This window comes from Hipposideros armiger, unplaced genomic scaffold, assembly GCF_001890085.2.
Source record: "Hipposideros armiger isolate ML-2016 unplaced genomic scaffold, ASM189008v1 scaffold_1185, whole genome shotgun sequence".
Lineage (NCBI taxonomy): Eukaryota > Metazoa > Chordata > Mammalia > Chiroptera > Hipposideridae > Hipposideros > Hipposideros armiger.
Window position 1 is genome coordinate 69,580 of NW_017732535.1, and position 22,756 is coordinate 92,335.

The window sequence follows — 22,756 nt, forward strand, 5'->3', positions numbered from 1 at the left end:
GGCCCTCATATGTGGGATCCGAACCGGGGCCCTCTGGCATCCCAAGCAAGTTCTTAACCATCGCGCCACTCGGCCGGCCCTGAATCTCTTTTTTTAATTGCCCTGCAAAGCCTTCATGTAGCACAGCTTGTTAACCTCAGAGATTCACTAAAACCCCTGAACAGGGCCTATCAATGGTGTTAAACAAAAACCTATGAGACTGAAAGTTGTCCTGAAAAAAAAAAAAGGGGGGTGGGGTGGGGCGGTTTATTGAGTCATATGCCAAATAGCCAAGGTAAGGACCAGGTCCTGGGGCATGCAATCTAAACCACCAGCCACAGGGCTAGATGGAGAAGGCAAACATGTCTGCTGTCCTCGGGTGGACATGGCTCTTTTATACAATGAGTTTGGGAAAGAAAGATATAAGTTGTTTTGAAAACATTTACATGGGCTGTAGATAAGTGGGGGTGGGAAAGAGTGAAACGGAACTGGGATAGGTGACTAGTCCATTGGAAGAAATTCTTATTGCTTCTGGGTTGGTTATAGGCAACAGTCTGGAAAGCTCATGCATAAGCAGGATGTGGTAGCGTCTGGTGGTCCACTCTTCTTTTTAGGTCATGGGGGAAATAAATAGCTGCCTGGAAGTTGATTCAAAATTTCAACACATAGTCAGGAATGTGGGCGGTCTTTTGTTGGTTTCAGCCTGTGTCTGCTAACTGAATAGCTTCCAATGTGTCTTCCTCCCACCCTCCATCTTGGTGTAATTTAGGACACCTCAGAATTTCTTTTCTTGTGAACTCCTTTATCCTGGAGTTTTGTAGGTCGCAGGGCTGGGGATGCCTCCCAGCTGCCAGTGCTGCTCTCATCTATTTATCAGTGAAGGCTGGTGCCCTACATAGATAATAGCAGTGATGCTGACATTGTGAGGAAGGGACTCTTCCCCTAAGATATGGGTGGCTACGAATCAGCCACCTGGAGCTAAGACAGTAAAATTGGGGTGTATAGAGAGCCGCCCTGCAGGTTCTTTGTAATGGTTCCTTTGTATGTGGTGTTTCAACACTCTGAATGCTTCTGAGATGACACTGAGTAAACATAGTGACACTGATCATAATTTTTTTAAGTTTCAAACTAACTTTCATTGTGGTGAAGAAACGAATAAACACCAGGTTTTTTGTCGAGTCTCAAGGAACCCTTCAAAATCCACCTTCAGGAACAGTTGTTGATGTAGCTGTGACCAGGCGGGAATGGTAAGCCACCTTTATAGATTTTAAAGATTCCCTTTCATTCAAATAGTAACAGAATTGTTTAAGCTTTGCATGATTTGGAGGAGAAAGGAAGAATTGACCTAAGGAATGTTAAAAAATGATATGAATAGAGACATTGGATTATAGATTTTTTGGGGGGATGTTTCATTTTCTTCTCATAGAATTTTTAAAATTTACTGCAAATATACTTATCATTTTAAGATTCTTCAGTTGTTAGGAAGAATGGTAGGACTTCTGGTTAACTTCAGATGTGTCAATTATGCAAATCAGAAAATTATGTAGAACCACGGAGGGAAGTAAAACATGACACTCACATCAGTAGGCAGGGAAACTGAAGTGCCACTACAGACAGACAGAAACATTGATCAATCCAGTAGAAACCAGGAAAGGAGTCAAGAAACAAGCAAAAGTATGATAAACATAAAGCATAACAAAAGATGATACACAAGACTAAACTCAATATTTACAATAAATGAACCTTTCCAGTTCTATCATTTAGGGAATTTGAATATATTCAGGTGATTCTTAGGGAGAGGCGGGAAGTGTCCATCCCTGGATCTCTGAATCGAATTACTTATGACCCTATCAAATGGGCCAGTTTTACATTTCTGCCTCTAGGCATCAATGCATATGCTTTTAAGTCTAAATCCTATGGGAGTTATGACTGGGGTCAATGATTTCACTGTCATTTGTAGATTGGCTTATCAAATCACTCCTCAATGGGTGGCCAGCCTTTTAAATGTAAAGGAAACTCTGTCTGTAGAATGGATTTCTGTAAATTAATGTCACTTCCGATACTAGTTGGCTACGTTCTTTTTCTTCTGAAATAAGCTGATACCCACCTGCTCTCTTTTCCAGGTATGATTTTTTTATTGTAAGTCAGTCTGTGAAAGAGGGAACCGTCACTCCCACTCACTATAATGTCATCCACGACACGGTGCGCTTGAGCCCAGATACAGTACAGTGTCTAACTTACCGACTCTGCCACATGTATTATAATTTACCAGTAAGTAGTTTTTGATACCGATTTTCCTTCAGATCTGTGAACTTGGTCAACATTGAATTTAGACTTTTTGAACCTTGAATTCATATCTATGAACATTGAAATTTAGGGAAAGTAGATATGACGTTAAAAAAATTTTTTTTTTCTCCTTTAAACTAAAGGGTATCATCCGAGTTCCTGCTCCTTGTCACTATGCCCATAAACTGGCTTACCTTGTGGGCCAGAGCATTCACCAAGAGCCACATCAGTCCTTGTCAAACCGTCTCTTTTACCTTTGACCTACAGAAGAAAGCCTGATGGGATATTGAAAACCACGATTATTTACTCGTTTTTCCTGTTGAAGCTGTACATCTGAATTATTTTCCTCATCATTCTTGATTGGACACGGACACAATTCAAATTGATACATGCCATTTTCAATACCACCACTGACTTAACCTGAGACTTGTATTTTCCAGACAGGAAAACTCACAGTGAGGATTTTCTCTTGCATTTTACCTTTCCAATGTGTTACAATGATTTTATGATGAAATTTGCCCAAATACTTTGCACTCCTAGAAGTGCTACTCTGCTAATTGTAAAGATTATGCATTAGTCAGAGGGAGAATACATCTATGAGCAGGTAAATTCTACTTAGAAAATATCTACTTTATTTTTGAAATGTTTCCATTTTAAAGGACATAAAAATAACATTAAATGGGGATTTATTTGTGTTTAGTATTTTGTAGGTAAAAGAGCCTGTGTACATGAAGCATTGTTTATTCTTTGTACTGGGATGGGAATTTGAATGTATTTCTGGTGGAGCTGTAAATAAGCTTTGGTGGAGCTTGTGATTTAAAAATTGGCAATTTAAGAACATTGAAGCATTTTGTCACTTTTCCAAAATAAGGGAAATTAAGAGCTCTATTAGCATTTTTGTTTAGTTTATTCTCTTGTGCATATTCCAAGTGTGACGCTAATTGTGTTTGCTGTGCCACAGTCAGAAGAGTGTCTTGAATAAGTTGTGTCAATGAAGCTGTTATGTTTTTCCTGAAAGCAGACACATTTGTTTTTTCTCTCTATTTAACACTATCTTTAAATAGACTCTAGGAAACAGTATGTGAAACTTTCTCTTTTCTTATACTCCTAAATAGAGTACTATTTGGGGTTGGGGGTGAGAGGAGTAGATTAACTTCAGTATACCAGAAAGGGTATGTTTAAAAACAATATAATTGCTTTGATTATAAGTTAATCAAGTTAGGTTTGCAATTTGAATGAGTCTTATAAGAAACAAAATTAAAACAAAAGTCATTTAAAAATATATTGTAATCCAGATAACATCCTATGTAGCAGTACTGCCAATAGTGATAAATATAATACAGGAGATGGGCCCATAATTAAAAACAAGTTTAAGCAAAACTTTCTTTTCTGGAGCTAGAATTTGATTTATGATAACACATTTCTAGAGATCTACAAAAATAATTGGGAAGGAATAAATTCAAAGTAGTTATTAAAAAGTTCCTGAATGTTTCCTATAAATACAATACAGATATTAACTTCTTACACTATATAAGAACTTCTAGATTTGTCAATTTAGAATTCAATAAAGGTATGCATGTTAAAATCATTGAATTCAGGTCTTGTTATTTTTATTTATTTTTAATTTTTTTTCAAAACTTTATGGGGAACAGTGTGTTTTTCCAGGACCCATCAGCTCTAAGTCAAACCACTGTTTCCATCTAGTTGTGGAGGGCGCAGCTCAGTGGCCCATGTGAGGATGGAACCAGCAACCTTGGTGTTATGAGCACTGCACTCTAGCCAGCTGAGCTAACTAGCTACCCTGGGTCTTTTTATTTTTAAAATATATGCTCGTCTTAGGCTTCTTTTTCTTTTCTTTTTCTTTTTTTTTAAGATTTTATTGGGGAATTAGTTGAGAAATTAGGGAAGGGGAACAGCTAAGTTGTTGACCTTCAATCTTAGTTGTGGAGGACGCAGCTAGCTCAGCTCCAAGTCCAGTCACCATCTGGCCACCTGTAGGCAGCTTCTGGCCACTCAGCTCAAGGTGCCGTGTTCAATCTTAGTTGCAGGTGGGCATAGCCCACCATCCCTTGTAGGAGTCAAATCGGAAACCTTGTTGCTAAGAGCGCACGCTCTAATCACTGAGCTAGGGCAGCTCAGTTTAAGGTGCTGTGTTCAATCTTAGTTGTGGGTGGGCGTAGCCCCCCATCCCATGCGGGAGTCGAACCGGAAACCTTGTTGTTAGGAGCACATGCTTTCACCAGCTGAGCCATCCTGCCACCTGTTGGCAGTTCAGTGACAGCTCAGCTCGGGTGCAGCTCACTGGCCCATGTGGGAATCGAACCGGCAACGCTGTTGCTCAGAGCTCGTGCTCTTAACCAACTGAGCCACTCAGCTGGCCCTGTCTTAGGCTTCTTAATCTACTGAAAAAAAAAAAGAAACTTTTTCTAAGATAAATGGAAATATTCTTGTGACTAAGATGCTATCTGATTTTATTAGCCTACTATCACTTTATAAACTAGGTGAAGGAACTGGGTACTCAATATTTCTAGGTGAAAGCCTTACTGTCGCAAAAGCTTATAGATAAAATTTCTATAATGTATCATAATGCCCAAGCTTCACATTGTTGAGTAGGTGTTGGGAGGACTAATTAAAGATTATTCAGGATTTGACCTAAGTAGCAATACAATAGATAATCTAAGAAAAACGAACTTCCTGGCCCTTAATGAATAAATTATATATATCAAATGTATATCAATATGCCCACTGAGTAAAACTCAGAAAGTTGGATGAAATATTAGAGAAGAATATTGAATAACATTGAAGAGATGGCAAAGCACAGAAGAAAATAGCACCATTATCTGGCAAAAGGAAAATCTAGAGGGATGACCTTTGTATTTGGGGCTGATTTTTGAGCCACACATTCCTGAAGAGGCAACTGGGTGACTGAGAAGTTGAGGATGTATTCTGACAAATTTGTGGGCCTATGTTGAGGAAAACCTGGAGGGAGGGTAGTTGTGGGTTGGAGTCCTTGAAGGATACAGCCTAAGGGAGCTTAAAGTAGACAAGACCTTCCAGGAACAGAGACCCATTTAGATTGTTAATCTCCTCACAGTCATCAGCCAGAGGAAAACAAAGTCTCTACAGGATAACTTCTTCTTTGACATCTCTTTCTAAAATTTATCATATACCATACAGAGTACTCAATAACAAATAAGCAAATAGGGGCGGGCCGGGTGGTGCAGTTGTTTAGAGTGCACTTTCTCAGCAACAGCGTTGCTGGTTCCATTCCCACATGGGCCAGTGAGCTGCACCCAAGCTGAGCTGCCACTGAGCTGCCAATGGGCGGCCAGATAGCTCAGCTGGTGAGGTCACGTGCTCTTAACAACAGAGTTGCCAGTTTGACTCCTGCATGGGATGGTGGGCTTCACCCTATCCCGTCCCTCCTCCCCCACCCCACAACTAGATTGAAAGCAGCGACTGGACTTGGAGCTGAGCTGCACCCTCCACAACTAAGATTGAAGGACAACAACTTCACTTGGAGCTGATGTGTTCTGGAAAAACACAATGTTCTCCTTTCCCAATTCCCCAATAAAATCTTTAAAAATAAATAAATAAATAAATAAATAAATAAATAAATAAATAAATAAATAAATAAAATAAGCAAATATAAGAGGAAGGCAAAGCTGAGGGAAATGAGACAGTAGAACTAGAACCACAGGGGTTCAAATTATATGAGTTATCAACACAGAGTATAAAATAATTGTGCTTCCTATATTCCAAGAGGTAAAATTAAAAAAAAAATCTCAACAGCAAATCGTGGAAAAGAACCAATTAGGAATTCTATAACTGAAAAAACAGCATCTGAAATAACTCAGGATGCATATAGCAGCACACTTGACACAGCGTAAGAGAGAATCGATGAAATGGAAGATAGGTTAGAAGGAACTATTCAGCATCAAGCAGTGAGATTTAAAAAAAAGGGAAATACAGAAAACAGACTAAGACAGTGATAATCTCTTATACTGCTTAGTTTCTAGAAAGTTGCTGGATACTCTTGCTCCCACTGTAACAAAGAGAATATACAGGATAGGCTACAAAAGTATATTTTTTCCCTTGCTTTTAAAATATTTTAATGAGATGTACATGTGGTAATATGCATAAATCTTCACCATACAAGTGAACAAATTTTATAGAATTATACCTATTTAGCCACCATACAGATGGGTCATAGAATTATTTCCAACATTTGAGAAGGTTCTTTGGCCCTTTTCTATTCAATACCTCCTCCTTGAAGTAACCATTATTCTCACTTCTATCACCATAGATTATTTTGCCAGTTATTAATAGATTAATAGGTTGTACAATCTTTGTAGCTGGTTTCTTTCACTGTTATTACTTCCATGAAATCCTCTATGATGTTGTGTTTGCATGTAGATGGTTATTTTTTATTGCTATGTAGCAGTCCATTGTACATATAGACCATTAATGATTCATTCTCTAATTGATATATAGGCAACTGTGTTATTTCCAATTTTTCTTTATTAATATAGCTTCTAGCAACATTTTTGTACATGTCTTTTCCTAGAAAACCATATTTTTTTAAAGCCATCATGGAGCTGACAAATTCTCATGATTAAATTCATGTTTTGTATTTTGGGCAGGAATAGCACAGAAATGATAGCATGTTTTCATCATATAAGGTGGCACATAATGTCAATTTGTCATTCCTAGAGAATTATTAGTAATTGGCCTGTCTGGTGAATCTCTGTAAGACTCCATTTGTTCAAATGTCATATTTAATCTGACTTGGACCTTGCTTAGAACAAAGAGTTTTGTTTTTATTTTTGTTTTCTGGCATAATTGTAAAAAAAAATTATAGGCAATTGTTTAACTTGTGGTTGCTTGAAGTGATAGATGACAGTTGGAGTAAACAATAGACTAATAAGAACTTAAAAAGGAAAGCTGGGGAATACGATGTCCGTAGAAGCTTTGAAAAGCTCTGTCTTACTCCTGGGTATCTAGAATAACACAGCCAAGTGTAAGGCTGTGTGCACACTCAGGGCTGTCACGTGCTTAAGAAAGAACTGACAAGACCCTAAGTTCTCACTTCTGGCTGCCCATGATGTTCTCCAAAAGCAGGAAGTTAAGAGTATACCAGGGCTTTTAGCTGCCTGGATGAGTGTTGAAGACATGATTCAACATGCTCCCAGAACCCCTTGGCAAAGTCTGGGTGACTTCAGGTTGCTAAGGAAATCTCTACCAATAGTTGACCATCAAGTAACTGAGAAGGGACCACAGTGGTCACACAGAATACAGAATGCAGAGAATTAGTTCAGAAAAGTCACTAACAAGAAAATAACTGCAAAAAATAATACCCCAAACAACAAATCCTAGGAAGGGGTGAGATTCTGATTCCATATTATTATATTATTATATTATATTATATTATATTATATTATATTATATTATATTATATTATTATATTACCTGAGTTGCCATATTATATTTTAAATGTCCAGTTTACAACAACAACAAAAAAAGCAAAAGCAAAGTATGGCCCTGTGCAGAAAAGAGATGACATAGCAGGACTGAGCCAGCTTTCCTTAGAAAGACCTGCCTTTAGATTGATTGGCCCTTGGCTAAAGCCTGGGAACTCAGAATCAGCAGGGTCCCCAATATTCTCTGATAAGAGTGGCCCACTCTGCCTAAACTGTTTTTGCCAACACGGTGGTTCTGCTGAATATGTCTTTCCTTCTGGAATTCTTGAATTTCAGGTATGTGCTAGGCAGAAGGTACCTAAATGACCAGTCATCAATCAAAACCTCTGGTCACACAGGCTCTAATGAACTTCCCTGGCAGACAACATTCACACATGCTGTCACACATTATTGCTGGAGAAATTAAGTGTACCTGTGTGACCCTGTCAGGGCAGAATTCTTTTTTTTTTTTTTAAGATTTTTTTTATTGGGGAATTGGGGGATGGGAACAGCGCTGGGGAATTGGAGGAAGGGGAACAGACAAGTTGCTGTCCTTTTGTTCTTCAGTCTAGTTGTGGAGGACGTTGCTTCACTGGCCCAAGTTGGCACCATCATTGCGCTCTTCCCGGGCGAGGCAGATCAGTCGCCGGCTTCTGGACGGCCGCTCACTGCGGCTGCTGGCCGCTCACGCTGGCTGCTGGCTACACACAGTAGCCCATGGCAGCCTACTGCAGCAGGGGCTGCAGCCTACGCCGTCGCCGGCGACTCATGGCAGCCCAGCTCCAGGTTGAGCTGTTGTTCAGCATCTTAGCTGTAGAGGGCAGTGTCACTGGCCCTCACATGTGGGATCCGAACCGGGGCCCTCTGGCGTCCCAAGCCAGCTCTTAACCAAACGCCACTCAGCTGGCCCCAGGGCAGAATTCTTGACAGCATCTACCTGGTTTTCTCTGGACCTTCCTTCAGGCATCTTTTTCCCTTTGCTCATTTTGCTTAGTGTGATTTCACTGCAATAAATCATAGCCAGCAGCACGATTCTATACTGAGTTCAGTGAGTCCTCATAGAGAATGACAGAACCTGAGGGGCTCTAGCCACCCTCTCAACACAGACTAGTACACAAGGAAAAAAATAACCAATGGATACTGTATATGAGGAAATCCAGACATTGGACTTACTAAGACAAAGGCTTTGTAGCTACCTTAAATAAATTCAAAGAATTAAAGGAAATCATATTTAAAGAACTAAATGATAGTATGAGAATTGTGTCTCTCCAAATAGACACAAGAAAAAGCAATACATTATAAAAGATAACCAAATAGAATTTCTGAAGTTGACAAATATAGTAATAACTGAAAATTTTGACAGAGGAGCTTTTACTAGTTTCCTAGTGCTGCTGTAACAAGGGATAAACAATGTGGATTAAAACAACAGAGATTTATGGTTTCACACTTCTGGAAGCAGGAAGTCTAAAGTCAAGCTGTAGGCTAATGCATTAGATTTCCTTGCCACCTTCTAGCTTTTGGTATTTTGTGGAAATCCTTGGTTTTCCTTGGCTTGCAGCTGCCATCACTCCAATCTATGCCTCCACCATCACATGGCCTTCTCTGCGCTGTGTCCATGTGTCCAAGCTCCTACTCTTAGAAGGACAATAGTCATTGGCGTAGGGACCACCCTAATCCAATATGACCTTATCTTAACTTGATTACATCTGCAAAGACCACATTTCCAAATGAAGAAACTTTCACAGGTAATGAGGATTAGAGCAATAATGTGTATTTGGAGGGACATGACCCCACAACAGGACTGAACAGCAGATCTGAGCAGGAGGAATGCAGAATCAGCAAATTTGAAGCTAGGTCAGTTGACATGCAGTCTGATGAACAGTAAGTTAAAACAAAATAAGGGTGGGGAAGAAAAAGAGAGACTCAGAGACCTGAGTAATACTATCAAGCATACCAACGTATGCATAAAGAGTGTCCCAGGGCCAGCCTAGTGGCGTGTTGGTTAGGAGGTGGCTTGGGACGCCAGCTCTGAGCAGCAGGGCCGGGGTTCAGATCCCACATGAGGGCCAGTGAGGCTGCGCCCTCTATAACTTGACCTGGAGCTCACCTGCCGTGAACTGCCCGCAACAGCATCGGCTGCCCTGGGCTGCCATAAGCTACCATAAGCGGCTGGCAGCCATGGTGAGCAGCCAGCATAAGAGATGCCAAGAGCAGCCGCCCAGAGGCCTTCCACCGATCTGCCTCACCCCGGCAAGAGCACAATAATGATACCAACATGGGCCAGTGAAGCAACATCCTCCACGACTAGACTGAAGAACAAAAAGCCAGCAACTTGTCTGTTCCCCTTCCCCCAATTCCCCAATTTAAAAAATAATCTTAAAAAAAAAAGGGTCCCAGAAGGGAAAACTAAGATGGTGCAGTAAGTATATGCTGTGTTTACTTTCTGTCCGTCACTGAGGAGGTGCAGGGGAAGTGGGAGGCTCTCAGCGGTGAGATGCTCAGGCAAAAGAAAGCACACAAAGCGGACACGAGGAGGAACCAGCGTCTTTCATTAGCAACAGCAGCCATTATATAGAGGTTTTGGGGGAGGAGCGCACGCTTGCTCCCTCCCTCAGCTGTGACTCATGCTTACCTAAAGAGCGCATGTCATCGGGATTCGGCGCCTGCACAGCAGGCTTCTGAGTCAAAGGTTGTTACGTGTGGGGACAGGGTCCCTGCGTCAGCGGCCACCGCTTGTGTGGGCCCGAACCTCTTCTGGCGTCAGAGTCCGTTAGCCAGCCTGCACACAACGGAATCAGCCCAGGCCCTGTCAATTTACCCCCTGCAGGGTGGCTCCACTTGAACTGAAGAGCATGCCCCTATGCCCTACTCACAAAACCACATCAAAATTACAGCTAATCTACGAAACAGCCATTATTGAGAATCACCTAAAATCAAGCAGAACTGAAGCCTTCCAACTAAAGATGTGCGGAAGAAGCCAGCTCCAGACTGGTAGGAAGGTCAGAGACCCTGAACGGACTGATCCCATATCCGTGTGTGACCATTAAAGATCGGGGAGGCTTTTTCAGCTATGGGGTCCATCCCCATCCCCTACAAGGGCAAGAGATCCCAGCCACACTCAAGCCCAAATTTCCAGTGCTGGGGAGAGAAGACCCATCATTTTTGGTTGTGAAAATCAGCAGCCATTGTGACTGACTGCAGCCATTGTGACTGACTGAGACGGGGCGGAAAACTCACTGGGAATGCAAGCGGACTTACCCACCAACGGAATCACAGGCTCTCAGCTCCACCACTGGGGCAGCAACTGGAAAGCCGGCAGGAACATATGGTGAGTAATTCAGTTGTCTAGCATGGGACCTGCTTGGAGAGGCAGATTTCTCCTGACTGGGGGGAGGGGTGGAGAGGTGTGGCGCTTCCCAAGGCTCGCTGGCCTGGAGCCGAGGTGGGGGCCGCAGCTGGAGCTGGAGCTGAGCTGCCGGGGGTTTTCCACCCTGGTCGGAGCTGTCCGAGGTGCGGCTGCCCATCAGGAGGCTCCGTGAGTGGCGGGCGGGGGAGGTGGCGGTGCAGTCCACGGAGGCGACCTCCGTCGTGTCCGAGGCAGGCTGGGGAGCTGAGCCTGCAGATGTGCTGGTTGAGGGGGCTGGCACTGACCGCACAAGTGATTGGCAGGCCGCTGGAGGGAGGGTCGGAGCTGTCCGAGGTGCGGCTGCCCATCAGGAGGCTCCGTGAGTGGCGGGCGGGGGAGGTGGCGGTGCAGTCCACGGAGGCGACCTCCACCGTGTCCGAGGCAGGCTGGGGAGCCGAGCCTGCAGATGTGCTGGTTGAGGGGGCTGGCACTGACCGCACAAGTGATTGGCAGGCCGCTGGAGGGAGGGGCGCTTGGACCAGTGGTGGCGCCGGGTCTCTGCGAGGAGGACCGGAGGACCTACGGCACGGGTCGGTGGGCGGCTCCGTTCCGGCGTCCTGCTTCCTCCTGCATTTCGCCGGCTGTGGGCTCGTGCTGGGGGCTGGCGGGGCAAGCTGGTGCAGGAGGAGTCCCTGCAGCGAGCGGGCCGGCGGGGCCCAAGAACGCGAGGGCCGCCGTGCGCCTCAGTACGCGACGGCCACCCTCTCACCCCGAAGCGCGCTGTGGATGCGCCACAAGGCGGCTGCCTTCTCCCAGTCGAGGTGTTCTGGGGTGACTTGGAAACCCAGCTCGGGGAGCGGTGGCAGCCTCAGAGGGCGCCCTCGCCTGCGTGGCAGCAGACAAACGCTGCGTTTTCGGGGCCTGGCGCTGTCGCGTGGCGGTGAGCCGGCTCTCCGGGGGCGCTTCTGCCCCTTGGCGGCACCTGCGTCCGCTGCGTGGGACGAAGGCTGAGGACCGCCCCGGCTCGCTTCGGCTTGGGGTGCGGCGGGAAGCAGCCAGGGCCACCGCGCTTCCGGGAAGGCCAAGTCGGGAAGCTGCCAGGGCCACCGCGCTTCCGGGAAGACCAAGCCTAGGCTGGAGCTGTAGGAGCTCGTGATGGCGTTTCTCGCGGCGCAGGAGCTCAGCGCGTCTTCTGAGCCCTCCGGGGCGCCGGGCATTCCCTGCAGAGGCCCCGGGCCGGGCTCGGAGGAAGAGGGGCCTCCCTGGCCCCCGGATGGAGACGCCGCACCCCCGGTGCCATCGGGGCCGGCCGGCTCCTCGGGGGCGGCGGGCTCTTCCTCGCGCTGAGCCCTTTCTTCCCCCGGGCTCTCTGCTTCGGCCCTCGACGGGATCCCCCCCGGGCGGCGGCCTCGGGCACACCTGGGTGCCGTGCGCGCCATGAGGATGGCTGCCAGCTCCCGTGCCGCACGCAGAGCGACGCTGCCCGCTAGAGACGCCGAGCTGAGGGCCGTCCTCCAGTCGGGAGCCAACGGCATTGCTCTCCTCTGAAGGCCATGCCCGCAGTTGGAGGCGAGGCGGCCCAGACAGAAGCGCAGCGCCCCAGCGACCCTGGGATAGCGTCTCCGACACGCCGTGACAAGGCGCAGGGGCCAGCTCGCTGCATGACCCTCGCGCTCTGGATACCTGCGAGTGGGTGGAGGCGTCCAGGGAAGGTGCCCGGCCTGGCGAGCGCGGCGGCGGCAGCGGTAGAGGTGCTGGTGGTGGAGGCGGCGGCGGCGGCTGCGGCCGCGCTGGCCCAGGAAGGAAAGGGGTGGGGCTGGGAGGCGGAGCCTGCCCAGGTGGCCGCCCATTGGGGGGTGGGGTGGGGGTGGGGGGCGCTTGAGGGAAGGTCTGTCTTCAGACAGGGAGCGGGCTTCAAGCTAGCTCCTTCAAGTGTCAACACGGCCAAAGGCAAAGTGTCCACTGTGGGGCCTGTTGCCTGGACGCCCTTGGAACGCGCTGACCAAGAGTGGGCACGCGTGCCCGAGGTCGCGAGGAGCGCGTGCGCCCCGAGATTCTGCGGAAGGGCAGTTGGGGTTCGGCGCGCCATCGACGAGACGATGCGTGGGGTCCCCGCGCAGAGGACACGGGAGGAGGGCCCGCGGGCAAGCACAGGTGCGGGTCCCCCCAGGGACGACGCTCACTCAGGCACTCCCACACCTGCCCAAGGGTGGAGGTGTTTCTCAATTCATGGGACTCTTGTACACTCGTGAGAATACGATGAATCTTCACCCTGTGCCCGTCTGCCGAAGAACTCTTTTAGGCCTATGTTTTTCATACAATTTCAGGGGCTTTCTGTACATAGGCGGAATGGGCTCTTGCCATGTGAAGCAACTGCAGTGGATTTCCTTGGTTTTTGTCCTGAGTATGTCAGACAGAGAAAGACAGATGCAACATTTTTTAACGTATTTTGAAATCTAAATAATAAAATAGAGAAACAAAAGGGAAAGAAACTCATAGATACAAAGAACATATGTATGTTTGTTAGATACGGAAGTTAGTGTTAACGGGTTGGCTACAAAAGGGGAAGGGGGTGTAAGTAATACAAATTATTAGTTATAAATAGTATGGGTATATAAAGTAAAGCATAGCATTAAGGTCAATAATATGGTAGTAACTATGTATAATGAGCAGTAACCTAGACACGAGGATCACATCTTAAATCATGCAAATGTCTAACCACTGTGCTGTACGTCTGAAATCAATATAAAATAATATTGAATGTCCACTGTATTTGAACTTTTAAAAAAGGCAGGTGAAAAATTAAGGGGAATGAGAGGTCAAATTTCCAGGTGTTAAACAAATATGTCATGGGGATGTAATGTACAGCATTGGGAATGTAGCCTATAATAGTGTGATAGTTTGTTATGATGTCAGATGGTTACTGGACTTACGGTGATCACTTCTTTATGTATATAAATGTTGAACTACTATGGTGTACACCTGAAACTGATATAATGTTGTATGTTAGCTATATTTTTTAATAAAAATATTAAAAAAGAATAAAAATAATAAAATATCACATAAAATTAGTTGATAAACAGCAGGCTTTTGTGAGGATTGACTGCAATTTTGAAAGAATTTTTACTGTGGGTAAAATACTTTCAAACAGCATTACATGCTACAGATAAATTACCCTTCATTTCATGGGGCAAACTTCATTGTCATCTTATTTTAAGAACTTATCACAGCCACTCCAACCTTCAGTAACTACTACTCTGATCAGCCAGCAGCCATCAACAATGGGGCAAAACCTTTGACAGCAAAAAGGTTAAAACTCGCTGAAGGCTGGGATCACAGCTTTTTCTTTTTCAGCAATCAAATATTTTTAATTAAGAAATGTACAGTGTGTTTTTTAGACATAATGCCATTGCACTCTTAATAGACTACCATATAGTGTAAACATAACTTTTATGTGCTCTAGGAAAGCAAAAAATGCATGGGATTCTTTTAGTGTGATATTTGTTTTATTGTGGAGGCCTGAACTGAGCCTGCAATAGCTCTGAAGTATGCCTAAACTATATTTAAAGGGTTAACACACCGTCCTGTTACAGATTTAACGTTCTCTAAGTTGATTGTATATTTGCTTTTACCAGTGTGCTGTATATTTTCACATGTTGTCACATCGCTAATTAGTGTCTTTTCAGTTCAGGTGGAAGAACTCCTTTCAGCATTTCTTGCAAGGAAGGTCTAGTGGTGATGAACTCCTTCAGCTCTTCCTTGCCTAGGAAAATATTGATTTCTCCTTCATATCTGAAGGATAACTTTCTGGATAGACTGCTTTTGGCTGGCAAATGTTTTTGTTTTTGTTTTCAACACTTTGAATATGTCATTCCACCCTCTCCTGGCCTATAGAGTTTCTGCTGAAAAATCTGCTGGTAGCCTAATGGGGGTTCCTTTGTAGGTCACAATCTTTTTTTTCCTGGATGCTTTTAAAATTCTTACTTTCTCCTTGATTGTTGACAATTTCATTGTAATGTCTTGGAGAATGTCTTTTTGTATTGAAAAAATAGAATGATCCATTAGCTTTGTGAACTTGGATGTTATTGAAATTAACCTTGCATAAACTAAAATTAGAGTGTTATAACTTTAGGATGTTAAAGGTCATCCACATGGCAATCACAAAGAAAATAGAATAAAATATGAGGTCTGACAATTAAGTTCGAAAACTCGTCCTAGAAAAAGTGCTACGTACCTCATTGCTGAATATCACTATGGTCACCTTCAAAGTGATCCCCTTGGAGTACTTCAGTGCCAGTGCCTAGTCCACCCTTCAAAGCAACTTTGGAACTCTTTTTCTGGAATGGCCATCAGAGCTGTCGTTCTATTACCCTTGATGTTCTGAATGGCATCAAATGTCTTTTCAATATTTCCTTTATCTTTGGGTAAAGAAAGAAGTAATTGAATAAGGAGAGTCATTGAGATCAGATGAGTAGGGATGGTGTTCCAATACAGTTATTTGTTTACTGGCTAAAAAGTCCCTCACAGGAGGCACGCTTATGGTGCCCAGGCCCTTCGCACTCAGTCACAGGCCCCACAGAGCACCGGCCTTGGCGCCAGCATGTCTTGCTGCCTATGCCTGGGCCCTGCATGGCTTTTGGCCTGGTCCTTTAGAAGTGGTGCTGTGTACAAAGATGGAGTGTGTCCAGGGCTTCTGTCCCCTGCACCTGGGTCTTTGGGCCATAGAGTGCTAAGAGTTCAGATCTGGTCAGGTTGGGACGGGCGTCAAGACCTTTCTAAAGCATGTGCCCCCTGAACCATCAGGAGGACGAGGTGCCTGAACCCAGGCAAGGGCCAAGCCTGAGTGAGGACCACGTACAAGCCACGGGCCCTCCTCAGCAGCTGACGCAGGCTGGCTGAGGGCAGCTGGGCCATGGTGATGTGGCCTTGCCTGCGGACAGGGCACGTGGCCTTGCATCTGGCAGTGCGCTGCCTGCCCAGGCCTCGGTGGCTGCCCTCGGGCCTTTGCCTGTAGCGCCCACAGCCCTCCCGGCTCCACCCCTGTGTGCAGGAGGTCCCAGGCACCAGGACACCCCAAGAGCAGCTTTGAGGACCTCGGTTGCATGCTCTTCCTGTTTCCTGAAGCATTCTGAACCTGGTCACCCAAGGAGCCGCTCTCCCCAGAAGGCACCCTGGAGCCTGACTGAGCCCGCAGCAGAGCTTCCCAGAGTTGGCTGCCTGTTCTGTCCTATCAGGAAGCAGGGCGTGGATCCCAGCTCAGCAGGGAGGTGCCATAGATGGAGACAGGAAGTGGCAGAAGGGGACCTAGCTTCTGGGTCCCCGCAAGCACAGTGCTGACCAGACTAGAGGCCTGAAGCTGGCCCCGTACCAGCTGACCCCATACCTCCCACCCCAAGGATTCTTGCTGTCAGAACCCGTTTGCCTGTGGCTCCGGCACACGGACTGAAGTGGGGATGGTCCCCAAAGAGGTGGGGAGAGAAGGGAGGGCTTGTCATCTGGGCCCTCAGCCAGGAAGGGGTGCCCCTGTTCACCCCACGAAATGTTGCCCCCTCAGCTAACAACCCCTGCATGGCCTGAGGGCCCAGTGCTTTTTTACTTGCTTAGCTGGATGTCTGTCTGTCAGGTTACTGAGCTCTGAGCTCTTGGTTGGATGTTTGCGATTATTCCTAATGCAGGGGGCCTTATTGGGGAGGCTTAGCATGTCGTGTGTGTATAGCCCCTTCCAGAATATCTTATGTTGTAATGACTGAACTACACCTAGTAATAGTTACACATGTATATGGTTAATATATATGGAAATGCAATATATTTTCTAGTTAAAGCATTCTAAAGCAATCGATGTTTCTAACAAACTGTCTTGACTTGGGCTAATGAAATGTCCTTTTGTGCCACAGTCCTTGGCTTAACAAAGATGTGAATCTTGTAACACGAGAACTATGAAATGTGATCATTCTGTTTCTACTGTAAGGGAAGAGAGTGTGTTCCCAGCATGAGGCGCCTAATTAGTGAGGAATTGTGGGCAATAGATTAACCACTGTATCTAAGAATCCTCTAATTAAAACATTTCCACAAACTGCAAAACAAACAAACAAGCAAACAAAAAACAAACAAACAAACAAAACAGAAAAAACCCTCACACAGTGCTGTGTGAGCTGGTGCATTGTGGTGATGCAAGAGCCATGAATTGCTGGTGATAAGTTCAGATCGTCTAACTTTTTCACGCAGCCTTTTCAGCACTTCCAAATAGTCAACTTGGTTAACTGTCCAGTCGGTACAAATTCATAATGAATAATCCCTCTTATATGAAAAAAAGTTAGCAAAATCGTTGCAACAAGTTTGCAAACTTAATTGTCAGACCTTGTATATACAAAAGGAAATAAAGGAATTTAAACATTTCACTACAAAAATGAGCTAAATAGAAAAGAAGACACTTTAATCAAAATAGGGCTTAGAAGATTGACCTTGCAGTTTGTTGAAAGCTTAAAACACACAACAGACTGATTATATGGGAATAACTTTATTTAGATGAGATAAATAGAGTCAGTACAACACTGTGACTCAGAGTGTGGGTGCCGATTGGCCTGAAAGCACATCCCATTTGAAAGTTCCTTAGCCCTTCTGTGTCTCAGATCCCTGTCTGTGATATGGAAATGTTAATAGGATGTGCTCATTGATATTGTGTTCAATGGCTAGAAATAAATACACAGCCTGAAGAAAAATGATTGGCACCTCCATTAAGTGATAAATGTCTGGAAGAATAAGCAAGAAACGTAGAACCGGTTGCCTCCAGAGAGGGCACGTGGGAGGCTACAAGACAGGAGCCTGGAACCTTACTTTTCTACCTTGACATGTTTGAGAGCTCATGGGAAAAATCTGTTACATCTTGGGATGCTCACATCAGCCCTGTAGGTCCTTGATCCATATTTTATGGTTCAGGGCATTGACATTTAGAGAGATTAAGTGACTTTCCTAGAGTCACAACACTCATGAGGGATAGATCTGAAGCAAGAGATAGAGATGGCTGCCTGGGGACAGAGAGCCCTGAAGACCTGGACATGAGAACATATCCTGACACCCAAACCAAAACTCTCCTCACTGCTTTTCCCACATCCTCCTGCCCAAAACTTGCTGTGTGGAGGCAGCTGGTGCCCCAAGGAGGTGCCTGACCCAAGAGAATGGCTCAAATCCTGACCCAACTCTTGACTCTATGTTTTAATGCTTGACCCAAAATACAGTGCCTTGCCCCGAAATGAAGACACCCCCCGCACACCCCGATGGACTGGGGGGAGGCAAACATGTGCCCATCTCCTCTCACTTGCCCCCCCCCCAGCACTTGATTGTATCAGCTGCCTTGCAGTGAGACTTCCTGCTGGTCAGGTGACCACCCTGAATGACCAGTAGTCTGTTTAACTCCCAATTGGGAGGACCCTGGACATTCCGAACCAACTGCCCACATGACAGTTTGCGCAGTTTGCCTTCGATCAAAGAAACCTGGATGATGAGCAGTTAACACTACCTGGGAGAGGGGTCTGGTGGGCTGGTGCTTTGGTGGCTTAAAGCCTGAAGTTGACAAGCCCCCTGGGTCTCCCTAATTATAGAGCTGAGCAGCCTGGACTGGGGGACCTGGCTGAGAGTGGGCAGTGGCTGTTGGGCTCTGAATGTCCCGTTCCTGCCCACGTCCGCCCTCACCACAGCCCAGACTCTGTGTACAAACTACAGTCACTGCTCTGGACTCTGCTGACTGGTGTCACTTCCACAGCACCTTCAGTGGAGTGGGGGAGGAGGGGGAACATTTGTGTCTCTACCTGTCGTTTGGCCAGATGCCCATTTTCATGCTGCTGAACCACTGCTGAGGACGCCAGTAGATTCTCTCGATCGCAGATGATTTTCTTGTGAATCCTGTATTTGAATCCCTTATGATCATCCTTTTCATTTTGTAATCCTGAAGCACGATCCTGGAAAATCATCCAAAACAGAACTGTGGATAGATTGTTGGCAGAAGACCATGGGGAAGTGCGAATTCGTTCCCAGGTCACACTTCCGTTCTCCTTGTTCACCAGCTGCCTAGGGAAACCAACCGAATCTAAGTTGGACTTAGAAGAGGGGTGTCGCAGTGTGGTGTACACTTAAAATACCCAGCACACGGATTGCGTGGGGACATGACTTTACTGTGATGAGACAATAAAGAAAGTCAGCCCAGCCCAATGACGGAGCACGGGGGGCTGGTGTCTGATGACCTGTATCGAATCATCCTGGAAGCCACATGAACCTGGGAAAGTGACTTAGTTCCTCAGTTCCCTGTTCTGTGATATGGGGCCTATTTCTTAGTAGTATGAGGCTAAATATAAGAAAATTCAGATAGAGAGGGAAGAAAAGTGGCAGGTCCTGTGTAAGTGCCACCTAACTGTTCAAATACTAAATGTCTGGGAGAATAAGCAAGAAATGTGGGAGTGGCTGCCTCCAGAGAGAACACTTGGTGGCGCCAGGGCAGTGGAGGGTGGAAGGTTACTTTCATCCTTTACACGGTGTGATGCTTTACAGCGCATGGAGAGTATCTGTTATGTGAAATATTTGTTAGAGATAAGAGGAAGCTACCTGGGCCTGAAGGTTGCTTTGGGGGAAAAAACATTTGTTTGCATTTCTTGTTTTTAACTGATATTTACTTTACAGATCGTAAAGTGCTCCGATCTTAAGTGTACAGCTTTATGGTTTCTTAGAAACATAAACACATCTGTTGCCAACACCCAGTTGCACATCCACAATGTCCCCAGCACCCTGGCAGCCTCCTGTAGAAGGACAGAAGAATAATACCTAACTGACTAGGTTATAAGAGTGAAATCAGTTACTCCATGGAAATTCCAAGCACCATGATTGTTCCTAATTAGCTCAATATTAGTGTGGCAGCACCCTTGAAAGGTAGTGGATCTGGCCAGAAACCTGGGGGAACCCAACCAGGCCCTTTGGGAACTGCTGTGGAAGTGTGGGGGCAGAGCAAGGGCGCCCAGAGAAGCTGCTCAGAAGCATTTGGGCTTTCCCACAGTGAGAAACCCTGCTATGCAAAGTGGGGTGCCCATAATAATTGATTGACAGCTACCTTAGTTAGGGGTGCTTTTCTATATTTGTGTTTTGTTTTATACTAAAACATTTTAAAAGCAACTGGGAGTAGACAAATATTATTTAATATAAAAATGTTCCATGTGAAATAAAAGATCTATCTAAAACTAGCATTAAATCTATACAATAAAATATGAATTTGATCTAAACGGGGCACCTTGAAAAAATAGCAGCAGTGAGGCCGCTCCTGTTCTGGGTCCTGATTGAAGGTCCCTGACACTGTGGAAGCCCCACTCCCTCTGAGGCCTTGGGTGAGGCCTGGTCATGGCCCTCACAGGTGTCACCCAGAAGCTGCAACACAAACACAGGTGCTGGAATCCCTGGGGAGGCACAGAAACAGATGCAAGAGGGCTTCCGGGGATGGGTGCCAGAGGTGTTCCTCCGGTCCTAGAAGTGACCTGGGGTCATCACATCCTGAGGGCTCAGAATGACAAGGCACTGGGGTCTTTTACCTGCTCTTAGCCAAGGGTGCTGTCTGCTGAGTGTATAAATGTTCTACAGAAATGATTGAACCTGGGCATTTGGTCGGGCAGCCTTAGGTGACTGGTCCCCTACACAGTGAAGCTAATGTAGAGCAAAGGGGCCGGGGAGGGTGTGGGGTGCTCTAGGACTCTGGGATGACGAGGCCGAGTCCCTTCCCGCTGGGCCCTGTGAGGAGCAGGAGGTCTGGTGACACAGGTGGGAGCGGTAACCTGCCCCTCAATCCCACATTCAATACGACCCAACATGACACCTGCAGAGTAAAAATGGACAGACCTACCTGTGACTTTGAACTAAAAAACCATTATCCTGCGGTAATAAAAAAATAAGTTTTATGGCTTAATGTATTCCAAAGTGAAAGGCTACAGAACACACTGCTGCTTCAAATGTAGGGAAATCAATTATATTTCCATTATTTATTCACAAATTTGAAAAAAGAAAAGAAACAAAAGCAATTTGCAATCCTACCCCTTCTCGTATCCCCAAAGAGCACTGCATTGAGTTTTCTTCAATATTTTTGTGGTTTGATTTTTACATACATATATGAACACCTTATAGAACCTCAGCCTGAGAAATGGCATAATGAAATAGAGAGCGTGGACTATAGGGGGAGGGAGAGGAAGGCACAAAGAAAGGAAAGGCTAGACGGAAGAAGGGTTCCACTGAGGCTGAGGGGTCCCCAGGGCTTGGGCAACGCCCAGCTGGGTGTGGATCCTGCGGTGTCCCCGACTTGATGCTGAGACTACTAGGCTCCCATAGCGATGAAAAGCTGGGCCAAGGGTGCAGTCCTGCCAGCAGGAGAAGGGGCCACAGGACACTCTCTCCTCCCCTTTTCCCAGGAGGCTTCAAGTGAGGCCGGTCCGGCCACCCCACACAGTCTCCTCACACCCAGTGATGAGGGGTCCTGCGAAAACCTCCAACTAAGGGATGCTTCCTTGGATCTTAAGGGGTCGGTAGTGTGGAACTGGGTCCTGCAGGGCGAGAGGGTAAATACATGCAGGGGACTCTCACGAAGAATACCATGTGAACTGCACACCCTGAAGTTATCCCCGTGGTGGCCGTACAGGAACCTACTGTCCTCTCCCCCTGGTGAAGGAGACCGAGGAGGGGCGGGCCCAGCAAGTTATCAATTTGCCTGGTACTGGGTGATTCCTCAGGACGTTTTTCAGTGGCATTCACGGATTCTTTACTCTCCCCTTGTCTTCCTTGCAGAGTCACAGGCAATAGAGCCACCAGAGAGCTCTCGTCAGTTTAGTTCCTTTTACTAAAAGGCAAAAAATAAATAAGTTACAAAGCAACAGAGTGCATGCCCACTTATCTGCCTTTTCATCCTGAGCTCCACAGGTTCAAAGTTCTATTGCGTCCTCCTCCGGAATTGCTTCATCTGCTCCTGTTCCTGAAGCACTTCTGAAGGAATCTCTGGAAAACGGGAGACAGGACAATAATCGGGCGTGTGCAGAGCCACCCACTGCAGGAAAAGACCTGAGTGGGAAGGCCAGGGCAGAAGCCGACTTCACGGGGCCCTCCAGCAGGGTGGGCCAGCATTTGTTGATGTAGAATATTTTTTGTGCCGAAGTCATGGTCTCGTGAAGCCAAAAAATGGAGACACGGACCAGAGAGGTATTTGTAGCAGAGGATAGTTTTATTAAAGCAATAGAAAGATTACAGCTCCCAAGCAGGAGGGGTTACCGGAAAATGGGAAGCCCATGAGCTAGGGTGAAAGTGCTTGGGTTGTATAGTTTTTCTCTGCCTGAAAGGGGGAATGCTGAAATACGGGTGCTTGTTATTAAGGTGTTTATCAGTTTTGCTCTGTTGTCAGACCTGGGGAGGCCTTTTGTAATGTCCTCCAAATGACTTTGTTGCTCTGGGGCATGATTGATGTGCCTGTCCAGTATGAGGGGAGTTATCTTATAATTTTGAAAGAAATGGCTAGTGTAAGGAATGGCCTTTTTTTTTAAGATTTTATCGGGAAATTGGGGGAGGGAACAGCATTGGGGAATCGGGAAAGGGGAATAGACAAGTTGCTGTCCTTTTTTGTTCTTCAGTCTAGTTTGAAAGACGTCGCTTCACTGGCCCATGTTGGTATTATCAT

General features: G+C 45.9%; 2 protein-coding genes and 1 long non-coding RNA gene across 4 annotated transcripts in view; 1 reads left to right on the forward strand and 2 right to left on the reverse strand.

The window, feature by feature from the left end:
- Window positions 1-3,858, forward strand: part of LOC109376744 (piwi-like protein 3) — a 51,096-nt gene extending 47,238 nt beyond the window's left edge. Inside the window, exons 19-21 of the mRNA XM_019632844.1 lie at window positions 1,101-1,226; window positions 2,103-2,250; window positions 2,409-3,858. Of these exons, the coding sequence (XP_019488389.1) occupies window positions 1,101-1,226; window positions 2,103-2,250; window positions 2,409-2,525 (391 nt within the window). The 3' untranslated portion in view covers window positions 2,526-3,858. The remainder of the gene's footprint in view (window positions 1-1,100; window positions 1,227-2,102; window positions 2,251-2,408) is intronic.
- LOC109376745 (uncharacterized) overlaps window positions 1-11,379 on the reverse strand; it is a 37,123-nt gene extending 25,744 nt beyond the window's left edge. Inside the window, exons 1-3 of one of the 2 annotated variants that reach the window (XR_002122775.1) lie at window positions 10,983-11,378; window positions 10,357-10,503; window positions 2,261-2,540 (exon numbers count right to left, since the gene is read on the reverse strand). This is a non-coding gene — a long non-coding RNA (uncharacterized LOC109376745). Of the gene's footprint in view, window positions 1-2,260; window positions 2,541-10,356; window positions 10,504-10,982 lie in introns of those variants that run through there. The other variant, XR_002122774.1, reaches the window with a different exon arrangement.
- A 46-nt stretch (window positions 11,380-11,425) lies between these two features.
- On the reverse strand, window positions 11,426-12,920 carry LOC109376739 (putative POM121-like protein 1). The gene has a single exon (XM_019632835.1). It carries the CDS (start codon window positions 12,918-12,920, stop codon window positions 11,814-11,816), a length of 1,107 nt encoding a protein of 368 aa, XP_019488380.1. The 3' UTR covers window positions 11,426-11,813.
- Window positions 12,921-22,756: the final 9,836 nt, after the last annotated feature.